This window comes from Amia ocellicauda, chromosome 1 (assembly GCF_036373705.1).
Source record: "Amia ocellicauda isolate fAmiCal2 chromosome 1, fAmiCal2.hap1, whole genome shotgun sequence".
NCBI lineage: Eukaryota > Metazoa > Chordata > Actinopteri > Amiiformes > Amiidae > Amia > Amia ocellicauda.
The window spans coordinates 45,799,345-45,826,497 of record NC_089850.1 but is presented as its reverse complement, the minus strand read 5'-3'; the positions used below and the strand labels follow the sequence as shown (position 1 = coordinate 45,826,497).

The 27,153-nt window shown below is 38.5% G+C and overlaps 1 protein-coding gene across 9 annotated transcripts in view; it reads right to left on the bottom strand.

The window, feature by feature from the left end:
* Window positions 1–27,153, bottom strand: part of LOC136751330 (dystrobrevin beta) — a 109,426-nt gene that overhangs the window by 52,127 nt on the left and 30,146 nt on the right. For all 9 annotated transcript variants that reach the window (XM_066706869.1, XM_066706849.1, XM_066706859.1 and 6 more), the window contains 7 exons: window positions 25,851–25,931; window positions 25,329–25,542; window positions 22,518–22,603; window positions 21,141–21,295; window positions 20,393–20,498; window positions 19,801–19,967; window positions 14,442–14,566 (listed from right to left, as the gene is read on the bottom strand). In XM_066706869.1, the coding sequence (XP_066562966.1) occupies window positions 14,442–14,566; window positions 19,801–19,967; window positions 20,393–20,498; window positions 21,141–21,295; window positions 22,518–22,603; window positions 25,329–25,542; window positions 25,851–25,931 (934 nt within the window). The remainder of the gene's footprint in view (window positions 1–14,441; window positions 14,567–19,800; window positions 19,968–20,392; window positions 20,499–21,140; window positions 21,296–22,517; window positions 22,604–25,328; window positions 25,543–25,850; window positions 25,932–27,153) is intronic.

Here is a 27,153-nt window from a genome sequence, read left to right as displayed (position 1 = left end):
TTATTCATGATACATTACAGATAATAATTTTCTCAATTGCTTTGCATCTCCGACCAGATGGGTTGTTCAACTACCTAATCGAGTAGAAGCATCCATATAATGCATCTGAAGCTGTGAAATGCTTCTTGAAAAATGCTGAAAAGTGGAACCGTTTTATTCCAAAACCTACTGTACAGCATATAGTGCAGAATCCGCCGACCTGTCAAATGTCAGAAGAAATGTACCCAATGAGAAACCTGTAAGCAAGCAAGCTCTGGTTTGAAATGCACTATGCAATATACGCTATCCTTTTTTGGGGGGGCATCTTTCTCTACAGCGGTAATGGCATGAGCCTACTTTTGTTTCCCTATTTCTGAGATGTGAAAAAGGCATCCAGTGGACCTGTCCAAAAGAGTTCCTCCCCACATTTACCTACCAAAGCTTTTTCAAAATATTACTAAAAAATGACTTGTGCTGCCCTGCAGGGTTTTCTGCTCATCTCCTGACACCTAAAACTCATTATCTTTACAGACAGAAAGAGATGGAACAGCAAATGAACATTCAACAAATAAGGAGATTTCTGTACCTTAATAGGGATTTAATGGAACTCGGACTACTCTGGCACACTCTGCGAACTCATCCTTCCCCGAGGCCTTGGTAGTGTGCTCTCCCTCTGGTCAGACATCCAGTTGCTCCAAACACCAATTTCCTGTCCTAATCAGCCAGCCATTCTACATAATTTGCCTTAATCACGGTGTCTACAGCAGATAGGAGGGAATTGGTACAGAATATCCCAAATCCTGCCTTTCTTTGCTCCGCCCCTCTGACCTCCTGGTTCGAAGCTTGCATGGACACCTCTGCCATTGCTTTGATGCTGCAAACAGCTGGAGCCCTGTGCATCTTTTATGTATTTTTTAAAAGAACACACCAGAAATAAATCCTGCTATTTTTAGCTGGACAGGATTACAACATGCAAATCTTCAGAAGTCATTGATGTCTTTAGAAAACTGTAAACTGAAAACCTGTCTTGGATATTTTGGGAGGCAGTGCCACAAATTATTTTTAAAGTAGGTTACATCTATAAATTTGCATCAAAATCAAATGTGATTAAGGTCTCCTGTACAGATTTTATAGAAACAGTCAAACAAATCAGCATGATTCCCCGATGTAACAGGTTAATTTTGGTCCATGCCACCTGAAGGCAATTTAAATAATACCATAGAAACCAGCAGTGTGTGGAGCAGAGACTACACCCTCTACTCAAGAGTAAAGCAACAGATTTCCATTAAAAAATGTACAGCTAGGAAAGCTATTTGAGCTTGTTTAGTCATGCACAACAATAGTTTGACATACCAGTGGTTTAATTAAGAAACAGACATGGAATAACACACTAAATAGAGCTTTAGGTCAGTGAATCCTTCCATCAAACCCTGATTCAGCCTTCAACTGTAGAAGACTGCAGTAGAATGAAATGAGTCAAGACAGGTGGTGTATAAACTTTTGACTGGCTAATTTACATTGGAAGGAATAAAAATACTATTCCAATCCTTATTAAGACAGAGGAATATATTAATTATTTTTGTGTAGGCAGACTGGAATCTCCTCACAGTAGGATGTCACCGTATAACGGCATCAAGAATAGATTGTTTTTGACTGAAAGGAAATACCATATGAGCCAAATGCAGTAAAAGGTGGTAGAGCAGCAATGCAGGCAGAGAGTAAGATTACACCGGGTTTTTGCTGGTGGCGTCTGCAGGATTTTGAGGGTGGTGTGGAAAACGATAATGTTATTAACCTAGGTAGTGATGTTAGGAAGCACAGACTGACTGATAAAAATATTAAATGCAAGAGAGGAAAAAAAAAAAAATCACAAGCTGCACATTTTTTGTAAGAGTACAGGAGAACAACAATCACTGTATCACACAAGGAGCACAACATTACGTCACTGTCACATCAACACAAACTCCATTCACATGTGCCGACTTATACGTTATGTCGAATTAGGACACTTACACATGTAATAATAAAGTATTAACAATTGTGCATCAAATCACAGAATGGGATGCAATTACAACTCAGGGCACTATGAGCATAGAAGTATATTACCTATTATAATTTCACATGTGCTTCATACACCTCCCTGCCACTGTGCTAGATCACTTCAGTTCTTACTTGATAATGTAGCTAAACATTTTACCAGTGTACAATTTACTGCAGTATGTAAATTGGCTTTTCAAACCAAGCAATGAAACACTCAACCAGGAGATTGAATTAACAGAATAAAGTTTGTGCTTAGTTTTAACTATGTGAAAGTTGAAGCTCCAACTGCTTTACTAAGAGAGATGTATATTATATAAGCACCATCTTACCCAATTAAAGCTAACCTTGGAGCTATATATAAAACATAAATAAGTAAATGCATTAAAGAATAAGTAATGGGATTTGAAATGATGCTTCATTACCATGTTTTACAAAGACTGCAGAAGTAACAAGACTATGATTATTATTGTAGCTGTGAGGGTTATTATTATTTCATACTTGAACTGTCAACACAGCACATATACCTGTCAATGTCACGGCGAACATACGTCTGTGTATTTCGGTTTTATAATGTTCATCGTTGCAGCAGTGAGAGAACACACCTGAGCAAGCTGTTACTCACACTGAGCAAACCTCATCTGTATCAAAACATAAAAGCTTTTTATTTCCAACATTATTTATTCACCACCCAATTTTTTTAGCTTAAATCAAGATATTTCACCTTAATCTATTTGTGGTTTTTATATTGTTTTATATATAAATCAGAACCAATCCTTATTTCTACCTTATTAATTTTTAATGTAAATCATATGAAATATTTCCCATCTTTTTTTTTTTTTTCAATTATATATAAATTCTTCCTAGAAATTCAATAAGAGCAGAATACGTCCTCCCCTAAAAGCCATTCTGGGGTGATGTCTTTCCCAATTTGATTTACGTCAGTTTCTGCACGATATCTAGTTCAAGGAGAATTTAGCCGCTTTGACGGGACTGGCACAGAATTCAAATTAAAATCGGAAAATTGAAGAAGGTAGAAAAGTCTTGTAAAGCAATTTTCTCAAAAGCTGCAATACAAATAAAATGTGTTTTGTGCCCAAGGGTAAGACCTAGCTCTGATACCCACCCCCAGTCCCATAATGTAGTCTTAGCTTTGAAGGCCTACAAACACAATGAAATGACATTAGTGGAACACAAGCTTAGTACTTTTGGGGGTTTGGACAGCCATGTTTGTTATTGGGACTTTAAAAAAGAACAGGGTTTGCAAGTGTACTGTAGGGTAAGAATACAAAATACCTATTTTAACTTTTTTCGCTTGACTGTCTTTCAGCTGAGAATGGCATGGTGTTCATGATGGGATGAAGAATGCAAAAATTGCCAGTAGTGGAATAAAACACATTTCCCTTTCAAAGAAGGTTATGACCCATAAATCAAAAAATGGTGTAGCTGAAGGCAAGACACACCGAGTTAATAAGTTCCATGACAAACTCCTGGGACTAAATGGATGACTACAACATATTATTATTATTATCATAGTCACAGAATTGCATCCCATAAGAATTATAACTGAACAGTGAAAATGCAGTGTTTAAGCTCTTTATTATTACTACTACTACTATGACTATTATGTGAAGTATTACAATAAGTTATATTAATACTGTAATAATGAATAGTAGAATGTTTATAGAATATTTATTCAACCACTGCAAGTTATAGAAAGAGATAATAGTTTATTAATGCCTTTTTGATTCAAATATACACTCACCTAAAGGATTATTAGGAACACCATACTAATACTTTGTTTGACCCCCTTTTGCCTTCAGAACTGCCTTAATTCTACGTGGCATTGATTCAACAAGGTGCTGAAAGCATTCTTTAGAAATGTTGGCCCATATTGATAGGATAGCATCTTGCAGTTGATGGAGATTTGTGGGATGCACATCCAGGGCACGAAGCTCCCGTTCCACCACATCCCAAAGATGCTCTATTGGGTTGAGATCTGGTGACTGTGGGGGCCAGTTTAGTACAGTGAACTCATTGTCATGTTCAAGAAACCAATTTGAAATGATTCGACCTTTGTGACATGGTGCATTATCCTGCTGGAAGTAGCCATCAGAGGATGGGTACATGGTGGTCATAAAGGGATGGACATGGTCAGAAACAATGCTCAGGTAGGCCGTGGCATTTAAACGATGCCCAATTGGCACTAAGGGGCCTAAAGTGTGCCAAGAAAACATCCCCCACACCATTACACCACCACCACCAGCCTGCACAGTGGTAACAAGGCATGATGGATCAATGTTCTCATTCTGTTTACGCCAAATTCTGACTCTACCATCTGAATGTCTCAACAGAAATCGAGACTCATCAGACCAGGCAACATTTTTCCAGTCTTCAACTGTCCAATTTTGGTGAGCTTGTGCAAATTGTAGCCTCTTTTTCCTATTTGTAGTGGAGATGAGTGGTACCCGGTGGGGTCTTCTGCTGTTGTAGCCCATCCGCCTCAAGGTTGTACGTGTTGTGGCTTCACAAATGCTTTGCTGCATACCTCGGTTGTAACGAGTGGTTATTTCAGTCAAAGTTGCTCATCTATCAGCTTGAATCAGTCGGCCCATTCTCCTCTGACCTCTAGCATCAACAAGGCATTTTCGCCCACAGGACTGCCGCATACTGGATGTTTTTCCCTTTTCACACCATTCTTTGTAAACCCTAGAAATGGTTGTGCGTGAAAATCCCAGTAACTGAGCAGATTGTGAAATACTCAGACCGGCCCGTCTGGCACCAACAACCATGCCACGCTCAAAATTGCTTAAATCACCTTTCTTTCCCATTCAGACATTCAGTTTGGAGTTCAGGAGATTGTCTTGACCAGGACCACACCCCTAAATGCATTGAAGCAACTGCCATGTGATTGGTTGGTTAGATAATTGCATTAATGAGAAATTGAACAGGTGTTCCTAATAATCCTTTAGGTGAGTGTACAATTGTATTGTTGGTGTAGTGAGAACACATAAAAGATTTATATTAAGCAGCCATTAGTTTTGGCTACTTATAACTCCTTTGCTCATAAATTACATCTGTATTTTGTGTTGTTTCCAGACAGCAGGGAACACATTGGAAGTGTAACTGAAGACCCTCATGATAGCAGAGCTCTGCCTTCCTGGGGCAAGAAAAACTGACAAACAAAATCTACTCTTTAGCATTCAAGTTCCTTCTCTTACTGACATTTGCACATCAAATATCTTGAACTCAAAGATAGACAGATAGCTATAACGTAATGCAGCTGTCGGGTCCTACAGACGTATGCTTTGGGCTGTATGGAGTATGACAGTGACATTGTACAGGTTTCTTTTATAATCAAAAATGCAAAACGGATTCATGGCCTGGGTGTACTGATCTTATCTAGTGGTAATGGGGAATCTGTTCTTTCTAGAATTCAAGTCTTTCAGCGCATTATTATGCAGGCCTTTAAAACAGCCCTGTGAAATTGTGTAAGAATTATTTATAAGATTTTGAATGAATGAATGCATGCATGAATGAATAAATATAAATAAATAACATGTCTTTATGATGAATCTATTCTGAAATGACACATTTCCACAACGAAAGCCTGCTGCATGAGTCTGCAGTGCCATCTGAAAGCCGTAACAGAGAAAGGAAGAATACTGTCATCTCTCTACCCCCTGACTGTCATTTCCCTACTCGATGACTTAATTCATTGCTAGTTGCTTAGCGGCACTAAATACAAGTACTAATGTGAATATAATTCTGCTGAAACTCTCATTTTCAATCTTTAAATCATTCATTTAATACCTCCTAATGAAATATCTGGCTGCAAATGATTTTTCCTGTTCATATGCAACCCCATTAAGCTGAATTCATGTGCAGAATGCTAAGAGAGTGATTTAGTCACTCTAAGCAAAATACTTCTACAGCGATGCATTGCTTTCCAATAAAGGAAGTAATGAAATCGTTACTACGGTGTTCTTATTTTATTTTTTTAAATGTATCTAATGTATTTTTAAACTGTTATTTAAAGCAACCACAACAAAGCACAGAAGGTCTGCCTGGTCTGCTTTTAGGACAACGTGCGCATTAAAATATTCTACCCACTTCAAGAGTCATGCAACCTCTGGTGTACAATGTGCTAGTTCTCAGTCGCTGTCCATGATTATGGTCTTCTCAGTGTGGTCAGGTGACAGCAGAACCAAGTGTTGGGTCACTGCTGTGTGCGGTCAGAGCTTCAGCAACTCGGTTTGGTGAACGATTACAAATGACAGGGTTTTTGTTGGTAATGTGAAAAAGGAACAATCTGCATAGACCACAGTCTGTTTACATAAATGATAACACGCCATTCATTCACCCAGGAATTGAGTCAACTTGACACTTTCCAAAGGCCTGTGTAAGGTGCCGCAGAATGCCCCCACTGCATACACAAATGGATGTAACTCAAAGGATTTGTTACCTTGCTTAACCTTATCACAAATTGTGAGGACTAATTAATATTGCTCAACAAACTGTAACTACGGGAGGAATGTCAGACACATTTGACTCAATTAAATCAATTTTTGCATTCAATTTGTTTAAAGGAGAACAGTGGCTAAAGCATTTTGTTGTTCCGAGCTATTTCCAGTTAATGTGTTAAACATGATAGTCCTATACAATAAGCATCAATATGCATAAGTTTAACCTCTACTAGCTTCATCAACATTGCAAATATAAACCTGGATGTTTCAGTCAATCTGACATCACAAGGTTACCAGTCACAATGTTTTAAATTGCAGAATTGTATCTTGCTCAATTTTAGAGAATCTGATAAAATGTTTATAAATTAAATATCTTGAAATAGAACTACCAAATGACCAAAAAAAAAAAAAACAAAACCACATTCAAATGAAGATTTAAAGGATACGTCATCCTTTTTTTTTTTTTTTTAAATAAACTCGTATATCAAAGGGCCAGACAGACTGAAATAATCAAATGAAAATACGTTTGTTTGTATAGGAGGATTTTGCTGTAAATTAATGGAGGTCTAATTAAACGCATGTACTGCATTGAAAGGATGCTTCTATTAGACACAACTGAAAATAAAGCAGTGAAGAACTGGCACCAGTCCACACGTCAGGAACAGTACAGTTATCCAATAATGTTCTACACATGCAATTGATCATTTAGTAATTATTTAAATGTGCTCCACCAACTCTCCTGAAATCACCTCCCAGCAAACAAAACCCTTTTGAATAAAAACTGGGAAAAAAATAATAATCCAAAAAACGTTTTACAGATTGAGTATTGTCTGTTGATTATGATGTCATGTATCCAAAAATAATGATACTTGTTTCAATTTATGCCGTGTACAAACAGTACACAGATAAATAATTAAATCATTAGAATTAGTTTCCACTTTTATGGTCTACATTATTTTTGCAATAAATCTTTCAGCCTACAATCTAATATGTATGAAGCATTTTTGTCGATGAACCATCTCTGGGTCAGCGTCGTCTTCCCCAGGAAATATTATATTTTTCATTTGACAAAACACAAGTTGTAATGGGGATGGAAAGCAATTTTTCAGCAGCTGAAATTAATTAACAAGGTCCTCTGGTCACAAAGATTACACTCAACCCATTCATTCCCGAGCAAATTACTTTACTCCTCCTATCTGCCTGTATTTCACAGTCCATTTCATCGTATATTACAATGCACTAACTATGGTAAAGGAAGACGCTGCCAGCAGAGTTTTCAAAGAGAAGTTGGAAAGGAAACATTTATCAGCCCTCAAATCTACACTAGTATATACAAAGCTGATTGTTCGCCTTCAACTACAAATCATTCTCTCATCTGAAAATGATGAGACAACTGTAACTTGTATCAAGTCGGCTCCCCATTCTGTGTAATGACATTGAAATACACAACCACTGAGAACATTCGAATTGCTGCCATAAGTATTTGAGCTCCAGACTTCCATGAAGTCTCCCAAATCGCTATATTTTAACCATGTCTTCTTTGAATGTGCCTGTTCTCTACTGTGAAAAATAACAACCAGTTACATGCTAATGACCTCTCTGAGACCTGGGCATTCAGTCCAAGCATCTGCTCAATTTGAGTCTTCCCCCAGCATAACACAAAGCAGGCTAAGGGCATCTGGCACAATGCAAAAGCTACCGAATAAACCGGTTACAGTACAACGCACAGATTTACATCTCATCCTAGTTAAAGCAAAAATGTGCCTACTTTCCTTCCTTTCCCTACCATAAAAGGTAAGTTCATGAATAATTATGACATCTGATATTCTTTGTCAGCTCTCAGAGGCTGCTGCTTTTGCTGGACAAGATCAGTTCTCTGTGTAAGCTGTGTGTGAGCATCCTGCTTGCAGAAAACAGGCAATGGAATTCATTTATATAATTTATTTGTTTTACATAGAGTAAATTGGGTGAAAGCTCTGCAATCCTCCTACATATATTTTCTACCATGTCATCTCTGAAAGATAAATACACCTCTGCTGTTTTTTTTATTAGCCTTTAAAATAGGAGACATGCATTTTTCAAATTAGCTAACAACACACAATGTGTTTGCCCAGGCAGTTTAATTAAAATCAGCTCCCCTGACAGTCCTACATACATATATTTGTACTTAAAGTAATCTTCATACCATTTAAATTTAATTTCTCATTTCAGTCACTGTAATGAAAAGAAAACTAACTATATACAGAAGCATATGCATATTTTCTGTGTACAGAAGCCTCCAGATGTGCTCCTATACTCAGACTGGAACTACCATTTGTCTCTTTAATGCAATACAAATCATTCAAAAAGTAATGAATGGCAATATTGTACGCTATTCTATTCTATCAATCCTATGTATCCACAGCATATTTGTCAACAGTTGGTGTGTATTTATATCCCAGCATCCTCTCCAGCTCACGGGTGATTGGCTTACAGTTGCATACTACACACATTCTGCTGTACAAGGTCTGGAGCCTGTGATGGTGTGTCAGGAATGAGGAGTTTGTGCTGCCATAACCATTTGGTCCTAGACTTGGACATGTGTTTCGGGTCAATACCATTCTGGGAAGCCCATCTGTGACCAAGTTTGAGCTTCTCAACAGAGGGAATGAGGGGGCACCAGGTTTTTGGTTATAATATCCGGGTACATTCTGGAATCCATCTGTGCTTCCATTGTAACAAGAGCACCAGGACCGGAAAATGAAAAACAACCCCAAAGCTAAACAGATTGGCCTCCACGCTTCACAGTGGGCAGGATCAAGATGTTCTCAAATAGGCCTTATCCAAATCATTTTTAACATCGTTTCTTTACAAATTCAGGTAACTATTTTTGATGGATAGACTAAGTTTCTTTTTAGGTATTTTGTTTGTACCGAAAAATACTCAGTGCTTGCCTGCATCCTCTTACTGAATCAAATAATGCATACATGTGTGTATGGATAAATATATAGTCTATAGGTTACAGAATAGAGAGATGAATTGGCACACAGAGTGAGGGGCTACATGTGAGAGTAATGCTACTCGATTCTGTCACACATTCACCAACATCACCATCAGACACCAATTTGTTTGATTGTATTTATGAAGGAGACCATTCTCTATTTTAATTTCTGGGAGATCAGTTTGATTTGAGACAGGAAGAAGGGATTACAAGAAAATGTCAATACAATCATGAGTGAATTAACAGTGCCAAGAATATAACTGCAATACACACTGCTTAAAAATACAGTGTCTGTGCATTAGCGTTTTCTTTTTTTTTTTCTCACAGATTCCAATTTGATGCTAATGAAACAAAACACTGGGAAAATGCCTGTAAGAAATGCCTACAGCTTTCTCAGCCCATCAACCTCTTTTATATATATATGCATGTAAAAGGAAGGACGTAGGAAAGGAAAAACAAAATCTAGCTTTAATATACATTTTTAAGATCACTTTTTATTTATGATGCTATAGATATTTATACTAAAAGTAATGTGAAAATTATTTCCCTTGCATTTCTGTTTAAATGTTGTTACACTTATTGTTTAGACCTTCATGAACTTAGCAACAAAACAGAAATGGTGATAATTATGTTTCTCCATATCTAAGGATTTTTTTTTTTTTTTTTAATCTGACATCACTCAGGTCGGGTGGTTTAATTGAAAATCCTGTGGCATCTTACTCTCAAGAACAAATTCAGAGGAGATGCCTACAGAGCATTTGATTTGATTTCTACTTAGATCTATCCCCTGGATAAATACACTTGAGTGGATGTTAACCTTGACGAGGGGAAAATCAGGATAATGCCCTGTCCATCAATCTCTTCAAGGAGCACAAACGCTGTGGACTTTGTCTTTTCGGTATCCTTTAAGTTTAAAGCAATTTCATTTCTCACAGCCAGACCAGACCTGGTTATTTCAAAGCACTTAGTTATCAGGCTATTTTGATGCATGAACGTTCAGGCTGTGCAGGAGGGCACTGAACACACAGACAGCCCCCTCTGCAGTGGGCTAGAGGAGGTTTGCTAGACTTTCCTTCATTTTATAGGATCAACAGCCAAAGAAATGTCTTTTAGATCTTTGTTACTGAACCAGTTCCCATTGCTTAAGGGAACAGAAAGATGAATAACTGTCAAAGCTGAAATATTCTCTCTCTCTCTCTCTCTCTCAGCAAATAAGACAGTAGCATGACCGCTATCCTTTTGGGAGACGTCATCTCTTGAAAGTGGGCAAGGAGCATTTGAATTGTACAGAAGGTCCCTTAGGAGACAGGAGCCACCTGTGAGTCAGTGAGCAGCAGTATGGAGAAAGACTGCAGACAGCTGAGATGAATGCGTTAGCACAAATATCTTTTTCACAGAGACCTTATTGTATCAACAGCAATGTTGATGTTCAATGACAATTTTAAACTGTCATTCAATTATAAGAACATATAATAGGCCAAACTGTATTTGAAAAAGGGCGAGGCCCCACATTAATTTTCTTTCCTGAAAACGCTGTAATTGGAGTGATCTATACGCAGCCAACAAGAAATAAAAAACAAAATCTACATTTTCTCCAAAAGCTGCAGAGAGATGCCAAAGTGCCAGGTGTGATGAAGCTGAAGCTGTTTAGCTTTCAAGGAGCAGCTGCTTTCAGTTGAATAATGTATGCCCATTTCTGTATATTTAAATGTACCAAAAAATTACTTTCTTGCATTTTCCCCATCAATTGTTAACATACATATATGTTGTGTTGAGCTATTTGTGTTTGCATGCAGTTGTTTATAAGAGAGAGAACACGATTGTCACTTTTGCCAGCTGCACCTTGTTGTTCCATGAGAATCATCTGCATCTTTCATGAAATATTGTATTAATCTAAATTGGACACAGGCTTAATAATCAACATATGAGGCAAATGCATGCAATTCACAGACTTTAGCCTGTTAGTTATTCATTTAGGTTACCACTGTGAATTGTTATAGTGAGATCATTTCCATATATATTTGACCCAACTGTGGAATGGATATTGGGTTTGCAAGGAATCTATAGTGCAAGTGTAGTTTTACATCACATTCAATATTATCACAACTTTATATTGGTTTATTTCATTACCTACTTGAAGTCTATGATGTTTTAACAATCTTATACACAAACTGCAACTCTAATTTTATTCCTAAAACTCATAATAACCAAACAAGCTTTCCTTAAGATGAGCTCACTGGATTGTCCACTTCACCCAGAACCGTATGTATTAAAACCATAATGAGATGAGTTATCATTGTATTTGCAAAACATGAGCCAGTGCGATGCATCAGGTCTGTAGTGCACTTAATTCCATCCTAGTATTGTATTTATTTTTATAGGGCTGCATTTTTTAAGTCTCCAAGATATTCATTTCCATCTCCCGGATAACCTAGTAGAGCATATTCTTAGCTCTATAAATTCATTCTGGCATTTAATGAAATCTTCAGCAACAGTGTTAGATGTTGCTGCTGCTTTCAAGTCAGGTTTTCAAAACTGAAACATACAAATCATTGTTTGGGAACATATTTCTCCTGAAGAAGACAATATGTACCACAACGCAACTGCTGCTGCATTCATTCATTCAGCATCTCCAAACTATTCAAAAAGTGTTTCATTATTTTGGGTACGGTTTCAAGTAAATCTTTTGAAAATATTATTACATCTACAAACTGTTCCTATTATTATTATTATATTTCTTAGCAGATGTCCTTATACAGGGTAACTAATAATTGTTACTATATATATGTGTGTTAACATCACATTCTTTTTACATACAATTACCCATTTTTACTGGAGCAATCTAGGTACAGCGGCTTCCTCAAGGGTACAGCAGCAGTGTTCAGCACCTGGGATTGAGCCCACACCCCTCCAATCCAGAGTCCAGAGCCCGGACCACTACTCCACACTGCTGCCCCTCACACTATGGTTGGGAAGAACGTCATTTCATTAGCATCTTCGAGTGACGTCACACAGATTACAGCCAGGAGGAAGAATCCCTTTCACCAATAAAAGCTGACTTTGTTTGTCTGGTTTCATCAGGCTTATCATGTAAGTAGTTAAAAGCTCAACAGGATGCACACGATGACAAGAATATGAAGTCCACTGAAAAACGGTGATGTAACACCTTGTGATACATAAAGCCATACACCGGCAATTTGCTCTTTAACTGATTTTACCTGGAAATCATTCACACAATAAGAATTAAACAAAACACAATAATGATGTTTAACATAATTTGGCTGTTCTGTATTTTATCGAGAATCTCTTGAAGACTTCTAGGACATATAACACGGGGCTCTTCTGTTAAAAGCACAATAAGTATCAGTAAGGTAGTGCTGGCAATAAAAAGTTACGATGTTTACCCACCTACACTACACCTATTGCCCATTACACACTACTGCCATACAGTCAACATTATTTATCTTCTTTCATCAGGTGATCTGCAGATGCTTCAGAATTGGAATTTGCCCACAACATTAGTCACTAACTACATGGCAGTCAAAGTGGACGTTTATGTGACGTGTCAGTAGAAATTGCAAAAGTCACATCTGTGTGGCATTAATTGTCATTTTGGAAACGTACTCTAAAGACATTTGATTTTTTACTCACTAGGCAAAAAAAATGTCCACTATTTGAATGTAAGACACATTTAATAGCATATTTGCAAAATCTGATATTTTTAAATGCAAAACCTAATGAAATGGGTAATTCAGCTTTTCCACAGCTGTGTGATGAAGGTAGGATTCCTTACTTAAGAGCAAAAGATTAAAACATTACTATGGGCCATAGTGCAGTTTAAGGTTTTTTAAGGGAAATTAGTCTGAGAATGACTTTTCTGTTATTAATTTTAAAAAGTTTCAAACCACCCACTGAAAAACAAACAAAATATTGTTCAGTTCCAAAACTCCAGGCACAATTTAATTTAATAAGCAGAATCTTTCCATCCTTATTTAAGGATTGGTATATACAGTTAGGTCCATAAATATTTGGATGCCCCAAGAACAAGCAGGAACTAAAGACAGCTGCAGTGCAGACCTGGCAGAGCATCACCAGGGAAGAAACCCAGCATCTGGTGATGTCTATGGGTTCCAGACTTCAGACAGTCATTGACTGAATAGGATTTGCAACCATGTATTGAAACTCACAATTTAATTCATGATTATGGTAGTTTGTCCAATTACTTTTGAGCCCCTAAAACTGGGGGGACCACATCAAAATGGGTGTAATTCCTACACTGTTCACCCAATTTGGATATAACAACCCTCAAATTAAAGATGAAAGTCTGCACTTAAAGACCTTTTAAATCCATTGTGGTGCCATATAGAGCCAAAATGATGACAACTGTGTAATTGTCCAAATATTTATGGACCTAACTGTACTTTTAACGCAAAGCATTTAGTCCTGTTTTAGCTTTTCACATCATTAACAAATATTGTTCTTCCCACAGGATAGGTCAAGCCAAATCACCTCGTCAGAAGCCAGAGGGGAAAACCAGAAAACAAAACCAAAGAAAATGCAGGACCACAGCCTGCAGGTCTTTACACAACAAATCGTGGGCTTCTGAGACACACTGACTGCCCATGTAGTGCAGGCACATTCACAAAAACCTGCCAGAACAGTTTGACAACAGTGCCGGCTGGACTGGCTCGCAGCACAAGCAATACAAGGCAGCCATATACTTGTTCCTGTCATGAAATTGGTCTGTTTCACCCAGGATTAGTAATTATCTCTCCAATAGCTGCAATTGAACTTATTGAATTGAATTTATCTATCTAACAGAACATAACATTCCACAAGAGCTGAGTTGTGGGGTGCCGTGTGTGTGACTAGCCTGTCCACGAACTCCATGGCTTCAGATGTACGGAACAACAGCGTGCGTCCCGTGAGTCACCGCCACTTTACGCGCCATCTTCTCTTGGAGGCCGTTAAGTACTTACACTATATGCGCCAAATCAAGTGGTTTTTCTGGTTGCTCTGGGAACACAGGATGTGGTGGTTCTCTGCTGGGGACACATCCTAGCGACTTACTTATCGCATGGCTTAGCTTCTTCGCTGGGGATTTCTGTTTAAAGAAGACATACAGACACTCGTTATAACTCCTGCCGTTCCATTCGTTCATTACACAGTAAGAGACTGGGGAGCTATGGCTTTGGGACCAGATGAGCACCTGCTTATTATGAAATAACTCGTACTGCCCCCCCCCCCTGCCCCTTCCCCGTAAAAGCCTTGTGTGGAGTGCAATTTAAACTGATTTTAATGAAGCCAGATATTTTAGGATTGCCATCCAACTTCCAGTTTTGAATACCAAATATCATACCAAGGTCTCTAATCATACAAGACAGGGTTTTCAATAATGAAGTACTGAGCAAAGCAACAACTGAAGCAACAGCAGCCACAATAAAAATGCAAATCTGCTCTGCCCCCAGGCTTCCAGGAGAAAAGTCAGACAAGTGTTTCTTTGCTTTATTTTTAAGTCTGGTGATTCAGCCTTAAGGTCAACCAGTGCACTTTTCTTATCACATGCTTGACTAACTCTGCAGTAGATTGACTAGACTTCTTCCCTGCTGTTTTAGAACTCATCATTGTGTTGCATTGCTATCGTTTCACATTATACAGAAGGAACTTTAGCTCAAAATAGTTTCCTGTGGTCTTAAGTGATTTAGTGCCCCCTATCTGTCTGATCAGTTTATATCAATACGCCAAAAGCCACTAGGAGACTCGGATAGCTTTCATTAGAATTGCGCATCTTTATGTATCTATTAGTCTATTAGCCTGTGCGCATGTGTTCTGCTTTCTATGATGTTAACCTGATATTGTTGTAAAACAATATAAATAAATAAATAGAAGCAAGAAATGTAATTATGCAGCAATATAATTTCAAATGGATTTAGCATTTTGTGGAATTTAATTTGGATCCTAATATCATATGCATATTTGATATATACACTCACCTAAAGGATTATTAGGAACACCATACTAATACTGTGTTTGACCCCCTTTCGCCTTCAGAACTGCCTTAATTCTACGTGGCATTGATTCAACAAGGTGCTGAAAGCATTCTTTAGAAATGTTGGCCCATATTGATAGGATAGCATCTTGCAGTTGATGGAGATTTGTGGGATGCATATCCAGGGCACGAAGCTCCCGTTCCACCACATCCCAAAGATGCTCTATTGGGTTGAGATCTGGTGACTGTGGGGGCCAGTTTAGTACAGTGAACTCATTGTCATGTTCAAGAAACCAATTTGAAATGATTCGACCTTTGTGACATGGTGCATTATCCTGCTGGAAGTAGCCATCAGAGGATGGGTACATGGTGGTCATAAAGGGATGGACATGGTCAGAAACAATGCTCAGGTAGGCCGTGGCATTTAAACGATGCCCAATTGGCACTAAGGGGCCTAAAGTGTGCCAAGAAAACATCCCCCACACCATTACACCACCACCACCAGCCTGCACAGTGGTAACAAGGCATGATGGATCCATGTTCTCATTCTGTTTACACCAAATTCTGACTCTACCATCTGAATGTCTCAACAGAAATCGAGACTCATCAGACCAGGCAACATTTTTCCAGTCTTCAACTGTCCAATTTTGGTGAGCTTGTGCACATTGTAGCCTCTTTTTCCTATTTGTAGTGGAGATGAGTGGTACCCGGTGGGGTCTTCTGCTGTTGTAGCCCATCCGCCTCAAGGTTGTAGGTGTTGTGGCTTCACAAATGCTTTGCTGCATACCTCGGTTGTAACGAGTGGTTATTTCAGTCAAAGTTGCTCTTCTATCAGCTTGAATCAGTCGGCCCATTCTCCTCTGACCTCTAGCATCAACAAGGCATTTTCGCCCACAGGACTGCCGCATACTGGATGTTTTTCCCTCGTCACACCATTCTTTGTAAACCCTAGAAATGGTTGTGCGTGAAAATCCCAGTAACTGAGCAGATTGTGAAATACTCAGACCGGCCCGTCTGGCACCAACAACCATGCCACGCTCAAAATTGCTTAAATCACCTTTCTTTCCCATTCAGACATTCAGTTTGGAGTTCAGGAGATTGTCTTGACCAGGACCACACCCCTAATTGCATTGAAGCAACTGCTATGTGATTGGTTGGTTAGATAATTGCATTAATGAGAAATTGAACAGGTGTTCCTAATAATCCTTTAGGTGAGTGTATATGAATGTATAGTATATAGATAGAGATAGGTGGATGGATAGATATATAATTAAAAGAAACAGAACTGGAAACAAAAGTCCTGATGAAAAGTCCTGTGTATCTAATGAAATAAGCCCTGGAAACATTTAATTCCCTTTTGCTCACCACACAAAAGAGCCTGAAAGCATTGTTATGCTTTATTGCTCAGTGCTGCATGCGTACAGTGACCTTTAGGAGCAGCAGGAGAAATGCCTCGGTGACATCCCACTTTAAACAACTCCTTTCATTAAATCAGGGCCTGAGTGAAGGCATCTGTCCCAGGGAGAGGTGTCCCCACGCAGCCGGCACAAGCCCTAGACTCGGCACACAGAGTGGGTTTTTACAGAAGAAAACATCACCCAACCTAGAAGAGTGGCTAGCCAGCAGAATGCTCTGTACTGATGCACTGACTGTCTTTGTCAGTCTACTAATTAGGTAATTGACTCAATGAACAGGTCAACAGACTGACACGCTGGGGTACAAATTGGAGGAAGACATACAAGGAGATATGGACCAACAGCCAGCTGTAAATTTGTAATGGAGGTTTATTGCAACAACTGTTTTTGTAATTAAAAAAATCTAACATTGTAATAGATTCTTAAAAGTGGTAACATTTTCTAATTTATCCCAACTAGTTATGTTAGTGAATAAAATAATATGTAAATGAAAGTGGGGTATTTGTTCTAGCTCATGATTACTTTGCATTACATTTTTTAATGCTGTTACAGTAAAGGTTACATTAGCAGTGATAACACAAAGGGTTTAGACATCCCTGCCTGTCACATGTGATCTGTCCCCCTGTGTGACTGACGTGTGCAGCGGTGATATCACCTGTTTGTCACAGTCAATCAGATGCAATGCAGGCCCCGAGGCTACGGGTGGCTTTTCCAGGCTGCTGTCCAGCACATTTCTCTATTACCCTCTAAGCAACTTTAAAAACGTGTTGCCTTATGCTCAGTGCTCATTTGTTTTTTTACTCATTTAACTTGTCTTGTCTACAGGATATTGTCAGTTGAAATAAAGAGGTGGCTTTATACTGTTTATGAACCCAAAAGGCAACAATATGATAATTATTTTGTGAACATTTATGCTATGTGTTATGTGCAGCTCCCAAAGCCAGTGGATTCCCATTACAGTGCCAGCACAGATGAAGCAAGTCACTGATTCTCTCAGTGTTGCAGTGAAAGAGTGGATTTTCCTCTTTCTGTCAGGGATGAACAACAAAATCAATGAAGTGGCCAATGGGCTCTTAATCCATACTTTAATATTAATGGTGTAGTATGTCAAAATTACCTTCTTATCTTATCAGTTTACCCTTTAGACCAACAGTCTGTGGCTCTGAGAGAATAACCAACAACGACAATGAAATGTAATGATGACAATGTCAATCTGTAAAACTGCAATTGACTCTTTACCAAAGCATGTTTCTACTTGTTATTTTGTTTCACAAAAAGGAATGTATACAAGATCAAGTTTCAGTTAAACAGTATTGTTACCGCAGTGTTTACATATGTTTCTTCAATTTTGCTGAAACAGTGTATTTGTAAAACTGCACTGCCATCTAGCGAGAAATATCACCATCTACAGGGAATGAGAAGAAATTATATCCATAATAAATTACACTCGAGGATATTGTAATCATCTGTAATCTAAATTATCTGTACATTTTGCCAGGCCCTTTTTAAGATCTGAGGTAGTGACAAGAGAAATTAATTTACAAACGGATTTCAACAAATATGGTGAGAGTCTGTTAGCTGCAACAGGAGGCATGTCAGTGGTATAAGCTTAAAAGCAAAAAATATTCTAAAAAGTTATTGTAAAAAAAACTAATTATTTGCAAGCATTACAAGGTAGACCAGTCATGATCCTCTCAAGACTTTAGAATATATTTACAACAATTTGCTTTTGTTAACAAGTAATAAGTTATCTTAATAAGCTATTGTGCACAATTACATTGTAATGTACTGGTATTGTAATGTAAAAATGTAAATGGAATTTGAGGAAAAAATCCCAAGGTAACAGAATCAGTGTGAGAAGTGAGAAATTAAATTAATTTATATATATATATATATATATATATATATATATATATATATATATATATATATATATATATATATATAAAAACCCTGGCAGATCACATATTGCAAAATATGTCAAAAGCTTGAGATGCAGAGTCAGACTTCTCTTCACTGTGGAAAGGCCATTCAAATTCAAGCAAGGGTTCTTGCATTCAAAAAAGTCTGGAAGTCCGTTGCCTGGCTACACAAGATAAGACAAGCAAACAAGGAATATCTACATACTAGTACGTCGATCAAAATTATTTTTAAAGGCTGTGGTGTTCAAATTTGTCATTCTGCTCAAGTTGAGGGGTTTCTGGGAACTCCTGAAACTGCCTGCGTGAGGAAGGAGAGCGGGGATCATTCCTCATGCTGACTGCATTGTCCGAGCTGTCAGACGCTGTGGAGGTGGCATCACGGTCTGAGGGACCATACCATCAGCAGGGGTTGACGGACTGCCTTTGTCGGAGGGGTCAAATTAATTCTAGCGGCTACAGAAACATACGAGTGGATGATTTGAAGCCAGCTTTGATATGTTTTTTGTTCTCATTTCCCTTCCCTCTGAAGTACGAACACAAGAGAGCTCTCCATACCATACATTACATGCTAGCAGGAGACAAGGCACAAGAAAGCTGGATACCCTTGCCAGTTGGCTCCAATAATACACAGAGCTTTGGAGTTCAAGAAAGGCTGCGAAAAAACACAGAACTTCACACACTGAGACAAATGCTCCATTGTGGCTTCGAATTCCAAACATTATCCACTGAGGGAGGGTAGCTCAAGCTTTTTGTATCCATTCAGAGTGAAGAGTGTTTGGAAACGTGGATGCAGACTAACACTAAAAGCACCAAGGGGACTGGCATACCAGAAAGAAGAGGTGAAAGAGAGGAGGCTGGACCTGTAGTGTGACAGGAAGGAGCCGGAACGTCCTCGAGATGTTCTACACTACGCTCAGATATAAAACAAATAAGCATTTATCAAATGTGATGTGCAATTCTCTCGCAGACCCCCAGACGCTCTCAGGCTCTTTTCGGCAGGCGTGTGACCTACCCAAGACGAATGCTCCTTCATCTGATGCTGGTTGCTGTGGGGGCCGCTGGCATGCCCACGCCAAAAGCAGTTCTGGCAGAGCTGGTAATTGTGGCACTGTTGGCATCGGTAACGAAAACCCATCATACTTTCACTACGACAGTAAGAACATTCCACCGGATGGAAGACTGGAGAACACAGAGAAAGAATACAAAGGTGAGAAAATGATAATTGAATGAGACACACCTAGATATTTTTCTCAATTTTCTCATAAAGTGGAGAAGCTGGTTTAGTTAGTATAGATCTTCTGCTTTTACTCGTTTTGTTAATAAAAAAAATATATTTTGCACATAAATTACAGGAACAAGCAGGTTTATTTACAGCTCCTAACTTCTAGACAGCTTCCAGAATCATCCTGAAGCCAGACGCTATGTCCACACACTAACATCCTACACGTAAATCTTTCCTGACACAGATATGTTTTGTACCCTACATCATGTTGACAGATACATCACCAATGGACAAGCATTAAACAATTTGTGGCCGGTGTGAGGATTTTGTCTAGACACACTTCAAACGTATGATCTGAACAGTAGTTTTCATGGAGGTTTACCATTTTCCACATTGGCGAGTCGGTGCATGAGAGGTAACCAAACCAGGCACTGTGGTGGCGGGTCGGCCATTAACGCGTCTAAAAACATATTCAGCATTATCTTCTTCTGTGTACAAAACAAAGAGGGGGAAATCGTTGTTACTCCTGCCATCACTCTTCCTCTCATTGAGTCACCCTACTGAGGAGCTGAGAAGGGCAACCTGTTGAGGGAAGTACACAAGTGCCTGGATACATCTGACATTGCCTTCTTTCTGAATATAAACAGAGATTTACTGCATAAACCCTCATCTAATAATAATGCATGGGCTGCTACATTTCTTTAATCCTTAGTCTTACATAGTGTGGATTATGATGCTGGAGTGATTTGAGCGTGAGGTGATGGAATCGTCTGTGCTCTGAAGATAATGTTGTTCCTTTGTTCAGAAACTCTCTGTATTAAAGGGACTTGGTGAGCATGTTTTAAATGAATAATTCCCTGTGCAATTTGATCCTGTGACATGAAATGATCCGTCCCTATTGTGAAAAGCCAAGAGACGATTGCAATTCTACTATATCCATAGGTCAGTCTCACAGCACGTATCTTGCTCAAAAGAAAGAACAGGTGAACTCACTTTCTAAGTTTTGATATTCAAATGTTGCAAATGATAACTAAGGAACTGTAGCTGAAGAAACTGAACATGTTTCAAAGTAAACACAGAGAAGACCAGGAGTTGGATGAAATGTGTTGCTGTAGCCATATTTCTCTCACCTGATGTGGAAAACAAGTTCGTACGGAGTGCTCTGTGTACCCAAAAGAAGGACCTTCAAACACTGCAGTTGGGAGCTTCAGCACCTCTCTCAAAAACTGATCAAACTTCGTGAATATCATCACTCCACTGGAGTCTGTGATCTGAGAAAACACGTCTGAAAGAAACAAACAAACATGAAGGATTAAGTTTGATTAGTTACATTAATTACCTCAATTATTGGTAAGAATAAATACAAATTAATATTTATATGAATTAGGACATTATTGAAGAAAACACTATTCTAACACAAAGGGTAGCACTAGTACATACAGTGCTTTGCAAAAGTGTTCGTACCCTTCCAATGTTGTCCCATTTGGTGAAATTCATATATTTTAAATTGCTTCTACTCATCATCATAAACATTTATTTTGAAAGTTGAACACATTTTTTAAAATTCTCCACTGCCTGAAAATAAAGTTTGTATGCACTATATATCAACAGACATACAGATGTTTGTGTGACCTGAAGCTCAATACTGCCACACTGTGGACAAGAAACTATAAGCAGACTTCAAATTATGTAGTGATTATGACAGTGATGAAAATACATCAAAACAAAAGAAAACGTGTTTGTTGTTGTCCCGGATCGGGGTCTGTGTGGGTTTGCATGTTCTCCCCGTGTCCGCTTGGGTTTTCTCCGGGCACTCCAGTTTCCTCCCACCGTCCAAAGACATACGGGCCAGGTTGATTGGTCTTTCTAAATTGCCCTGTATATGTGTCTATGTGTGTGTGTTGCCCAGCGATGGCCTGCCATCCCGTCCTGGGTGTATTCCTGCCTTGCGCCCTAAGCCTGCCAGGATGAGCTCCGGCTTCGCTGCGACCCTCACCAGGATCAGCGGTTTCGAAGATGGATGGATGGATGGATGGATGGATGGATATTTTTGTTGTTTTAATTCATTTATGCTGTCCCCCTCCCCCAATTCTGATATATTTTTTCTATTACAGATCATTTTTTCAGAATTGGGTAATTTCCTTAAATATTGCTCAATACAGGAACAGCAGTACAGGCCTGCTTTTAGACCCCGGCTTGCCAATGTCAGTTTATATAACTCAGTCCTTATAAAACACATTTTTGTCTGCATTTTCAGTTTAGATCTAGAGTAGAAACAGGAATGAGATTACTATTACTCAAATTATTATTTTGCACAGTGAGCAAAGAGTTAAATGCTAAAAGAAAGAAAGAATAATAGTATAAAAAACTAAAGCTAAAAGTAAACGTTTCCTGCCATGTATTGGCACATCACATTGAAAGCCATGAGGGGGCAGCATTGTTAAATGAACAAGGTTTCAACAAATATGAAATACTGGGGGGAAATAATAAAATGCACAAACACTTACACCGCAGTTTGTCCACTATTTTGCCACCACACATGGTAGCCAGCATAGCTTTCACGGAGAACACTGTCAATTTGCCATGGCCCTCACTGAAAGAAAGGGTACAAAACTCTTTTATTAAACAAACTATACACACATATTTCCTCCATTTTGCATCACTGCTACAGCATTAAACATTAATAATTTTGTGTGGTTAGGCACCTTAAAGCAAAACAACCGCATATGCCATGTCCCTTTATCTTTCTACACAGCGAAAGATAATGTTGCTCTGTTGCTTTGTTTTTAATGTTGCTCTGCTTTGAATTTATGTTCCACTGACCTGGTGGCAATACAAACACCTTAGTTAAAGCTGCTAATATCACTCATACTACTTATAACAATGAATTAAATTAATCCTGTAAAACATACTGCTTCTACATGTTGCTGGTCACGATGTTCATCAACAGGTTTCGTACAACTTTCAGATATGATATATATTAAAAATAAGCCCATGACTCAGCTTGGTACTTGTCAGACTGAGAATATATCAAATGCCATCAGCAGAGAACATGTATTCATCACAGTGGCTGCGTTTTCATCTGACAGGAATATCAAATGGCTGCTAAGTTAAGCTTTATGGAAAGGCCGAGGAGTATTGTTTAGTGCTTAATTTATTTCCAACCTGTGACATCATTAGCCTTGTTCAGACGATCATGTGCAAATCAAGCTGTATTTCTCTGAACCCGACTGTCTATATTTTATAAGGGGTGCAATTTTAATTTATGAAAGCTACAATTGATCATAAATATATGACAGTATGGCATTACACTGCCAAATTATGTTTAAATAAAATTAATCCTTCTCAGTTTCTACAAACAGTATACAGACCCATAAATAACATCACTGCAGCTAAATACAAGCATATTTAGCATTACTTTTTTAATATTCTAAAATGTCATCTCACAACAGACCATTAACGAGACACTCAGATCAACCACAGGAAGCAGAAACTCTGGGGTCATTTAGTTTTATGTGATGAAACTCAGGAAGAAAAAGACATTGGATGGTGTAAAAGGCAAGGCAGGTGACAAGCATGGAGAGCTGGACACAGCACATGGCTCCTGGGGTCACATATAATGTCTCCACCTTGATTCAGGATAGAAAAGCAGCGGATTCATCACGTTTCAGGGCAATGACTCATGAAGCTACCCCTTAGTGACCCCTGGGAGGCGCATCGGCCCCAAGGATTGGGTAAGCTGGGAGTCATATGAGCAGAGTAACGGAGTGGAATCACTCTTATTGATTTCAGATCCTTCTTCATTGTGCCACACAAAAAATAGGTGACATGAGGACAGTGTAGTCCAAATAATGGTGGAGACCTTTTGAGAAGAGACTAAAGACCTTACGTTTTCTCGAGAGAAGAACGTGAGCTTGGAGAGAAAATTGGGCAGACACCTCCGAGCTGGCACCCCCCAATACATCTAAGAAAGTTTGCAAACGAGAGGAGGCCATTCGACCCATTGTGCTCCATTGGTGTCCATTAATAACTAAGTGATCCAAGGATCCTATCCAGTCTATTTTTGAATGTTCCCAAATTGTCGGCTTCAACCACATTGCTGGGGAGTTTGTTCCAGATTGTCACAACTCTCTGTGCATATCTGAATATCTCCAAGTGTCATTGACAGCTTCATACATTCAATTTCTTAAACCAAAATGCCAGGGAAGATATCACACAATTCAACAGAACAAGAGGCTGAGGAATCAAATTAGAGTATGTTCATTCCACCAGATCACTACATCCTTCTTAGGTCTCTTCATCATAAGATGAAATTGAACGTCTCCCTCCCTGGCCTCACTCTAACACTCCCAGCTATCGTCTCAAACTGAGGCTTCTACAGAATTTCTTTTACGCTCATTCTTTGTATCTCTTCAATCAATTTAAATAGTCGAAGTGGACAGCACCTGTCACTGCAGACAGCTAATTGCATTTGGGGTTTACCAGCCGATATAACTCTGCCATGATTTCAGAGGTTACTTGCAGTTAATTTTATACATCCGACAGCAGTGGGAAAAGAGTAGTTAATTTTAAGCTTCACATATTGACAAGCTCGCTTTGATTGAAGAAATAAGATTTATTTAAAGACTATTTAAAGTATAGAAATGCTCATGTGGAATTTACAAAATGGATTTTCTATCATTTCTGTTGTTAAAAATGGGGTTTAAAAGTTAAAACGTCAGTTATCCAATGTGCTGTTAAAACAATTATAAACACAGAATTTTAGTAGCATCAGTATATGAGATCCTCACTTGGCTATGATGAAGAAGTGCAGTGAAAGGCATTAAGAGATTAAAATGTCACTGAATTGCTGGTCTTAGTTCTACATCTGTTGACCACTAGACATTACCCCCATGATCTTAGAGAGGAAAATCGATCTGAGCTGAATGAGCTAACCTTACAAACCTCTTCATTGACAGCTCTTTCACTAAAAAACAGAGAAACAGTGCCTCATTATTCTTTGTATAACGTAAAAGAAATATGCATGAAAACAAACTTATTTACCACTAAGTATTAATGTGCTTGCTCTTGCATCCATATTGCATGCGTCTCTTGTCAATCAAGATGCCAAACTGCACATGAATACAATATAAATGAAGCACTTGACATTGTAAATCGTCTTTGCATGAAATATACATAAAAAAATTGTCATGAGAGCTAAAAATCAAAACAACTGTGCATAAAATAGAGCTACGCCGGAAAAAGAGATTAAAAGGTTTTTGTTTTTTTCCAACATTTTTTTTGTTCAATCTGGGTTTAGTCACTTTGAAAGTATTTACCTGTCATACGCAGCTATCATGAAGTTGAGCAGCAGGCTGATGGACTGCTCCACACTGATCTGATGAGTAGTTGGAAGTCGTTTGTTAAGCTGATAGTAAATGGAAGAGATAATTGTTTCCAGACGGGAGACATTGATTTCTGTGTTGTGGTCCAGTGTGTTGAGGCCATTATCTCGAAAGGCCTCTATCATGTTCCAGACATCTACAAGGTGAACTAGAGCATCAAACATAGCAGGGGGAGAAAAAAACAAACAATATTAAATTATTGAAACCAAAACCTGTAGTGGGAAACTGGAAACAAGAAGCAGATGAAAAGTGTGATGGGGTGCAGACAGAACCGTAGCCTATTATATGCTTTTAATGCTGGCCAATGGTACCTCAGACTAAACTGTAATGTTTTGTAATGGCACATATGTCTTGACAATTGGCTGAAAATTGTTTTTAAAACGTGTCTGCTCATGACAGTATCACTCCGCCGAAGCATGAAGAAATGGATAAAATGCTTATATGGGCAGAACTCACGGTTGCATCGTTTTTGCACAAATCTCAGCTTGCAGGCCGTCCTGTACGTCGAGAGCCTGATGACATCGAAATTCTGGGCCCCTGGAAAGAGAAAAGTGCACCAGTCTCTTCAGTAAAAACACTTCATCCATCTTAGCATGATCGTAAAATAACCCTTTGCCTTTTAAACCTTCACATAAACAATGCATTTCTCATTAAAGCGGCAAGATTTATTTTGGTCAATAAAGATGTATACAATTGCTCTCTTATGTTCAATTCATTTTGGAAATCTAATTTTGAATAATAAGACTGCTAACTGAAACAGATGTTAAAGGTCTTTTCCAAGAAACTTTACATTAGATGATCGGAGAACATTTTGGTGCCAGTCTCAGAGTCAGCAGCTCATTAGGTTGTTGGATTAGACAACATAGAAGCAGAACGGAGAACATAATGTGGCTGGTGCCAGACTCGCAAACACATTAATTTATAGATTGTATTTACAACTTTAATTTTAAACAATGTTATTCTGTGCTTCATTTTCATTTAGTTATATCTTTATGTTGAAAACTGATTTTATATATATATATATATATATATATATATATATATATATATATATATATATATATATATATATATATATATATATATATATATATATATATATACACACACACACACACTCACCTAAAGGATTATTAGGAACACCATACTAATACTGTGTTTGACCCCCTTTCGCCTTCAGAACTGCCTTAATTCTACGTGGCATTGATTCAACAAGGTGCTGAAAGCATTCTTTAGAAATGTTGGCCCATATTGATAGGATAGCATCTTGCAGTTGATGGAGATTTGTGGGATGCACATCCAGGGCACGAAGCTCCCGTTCCACCACATCCCAAAGATGCTCTATTGGGTTGAGATCTGGTGACTGTGGGGGCCAGTTTAGTACAGTGAACTCATTGTCATGTTCAAGAAACCAATTTGAAATGATTCGACCTTTGTGACATGGTGCATTATCCTGCTGGAAGTAGCCATCAGAGGATGGGTATATGGTGGTCATAAAGGGATGGACATGGTCAGAAACAATGCTCAGGTAGGCCGTGGCATTTAAACGATGCCCAACTGGCACTAAGGGGCCTAAAGTGTGCCAAGAAAACATCCCCCACACCATTACACCACCACCACCAGCCTGCACAGTGGTAACAAGGCATGATGGATCCATGTTCTCATTCTGTTTACGCCACATTCTGACTCTACCATCTGAATGTCTCAACAGAAATCGAGACTCATCAGACCAGGCAACATTTTTCCAGTCTTCAACTGT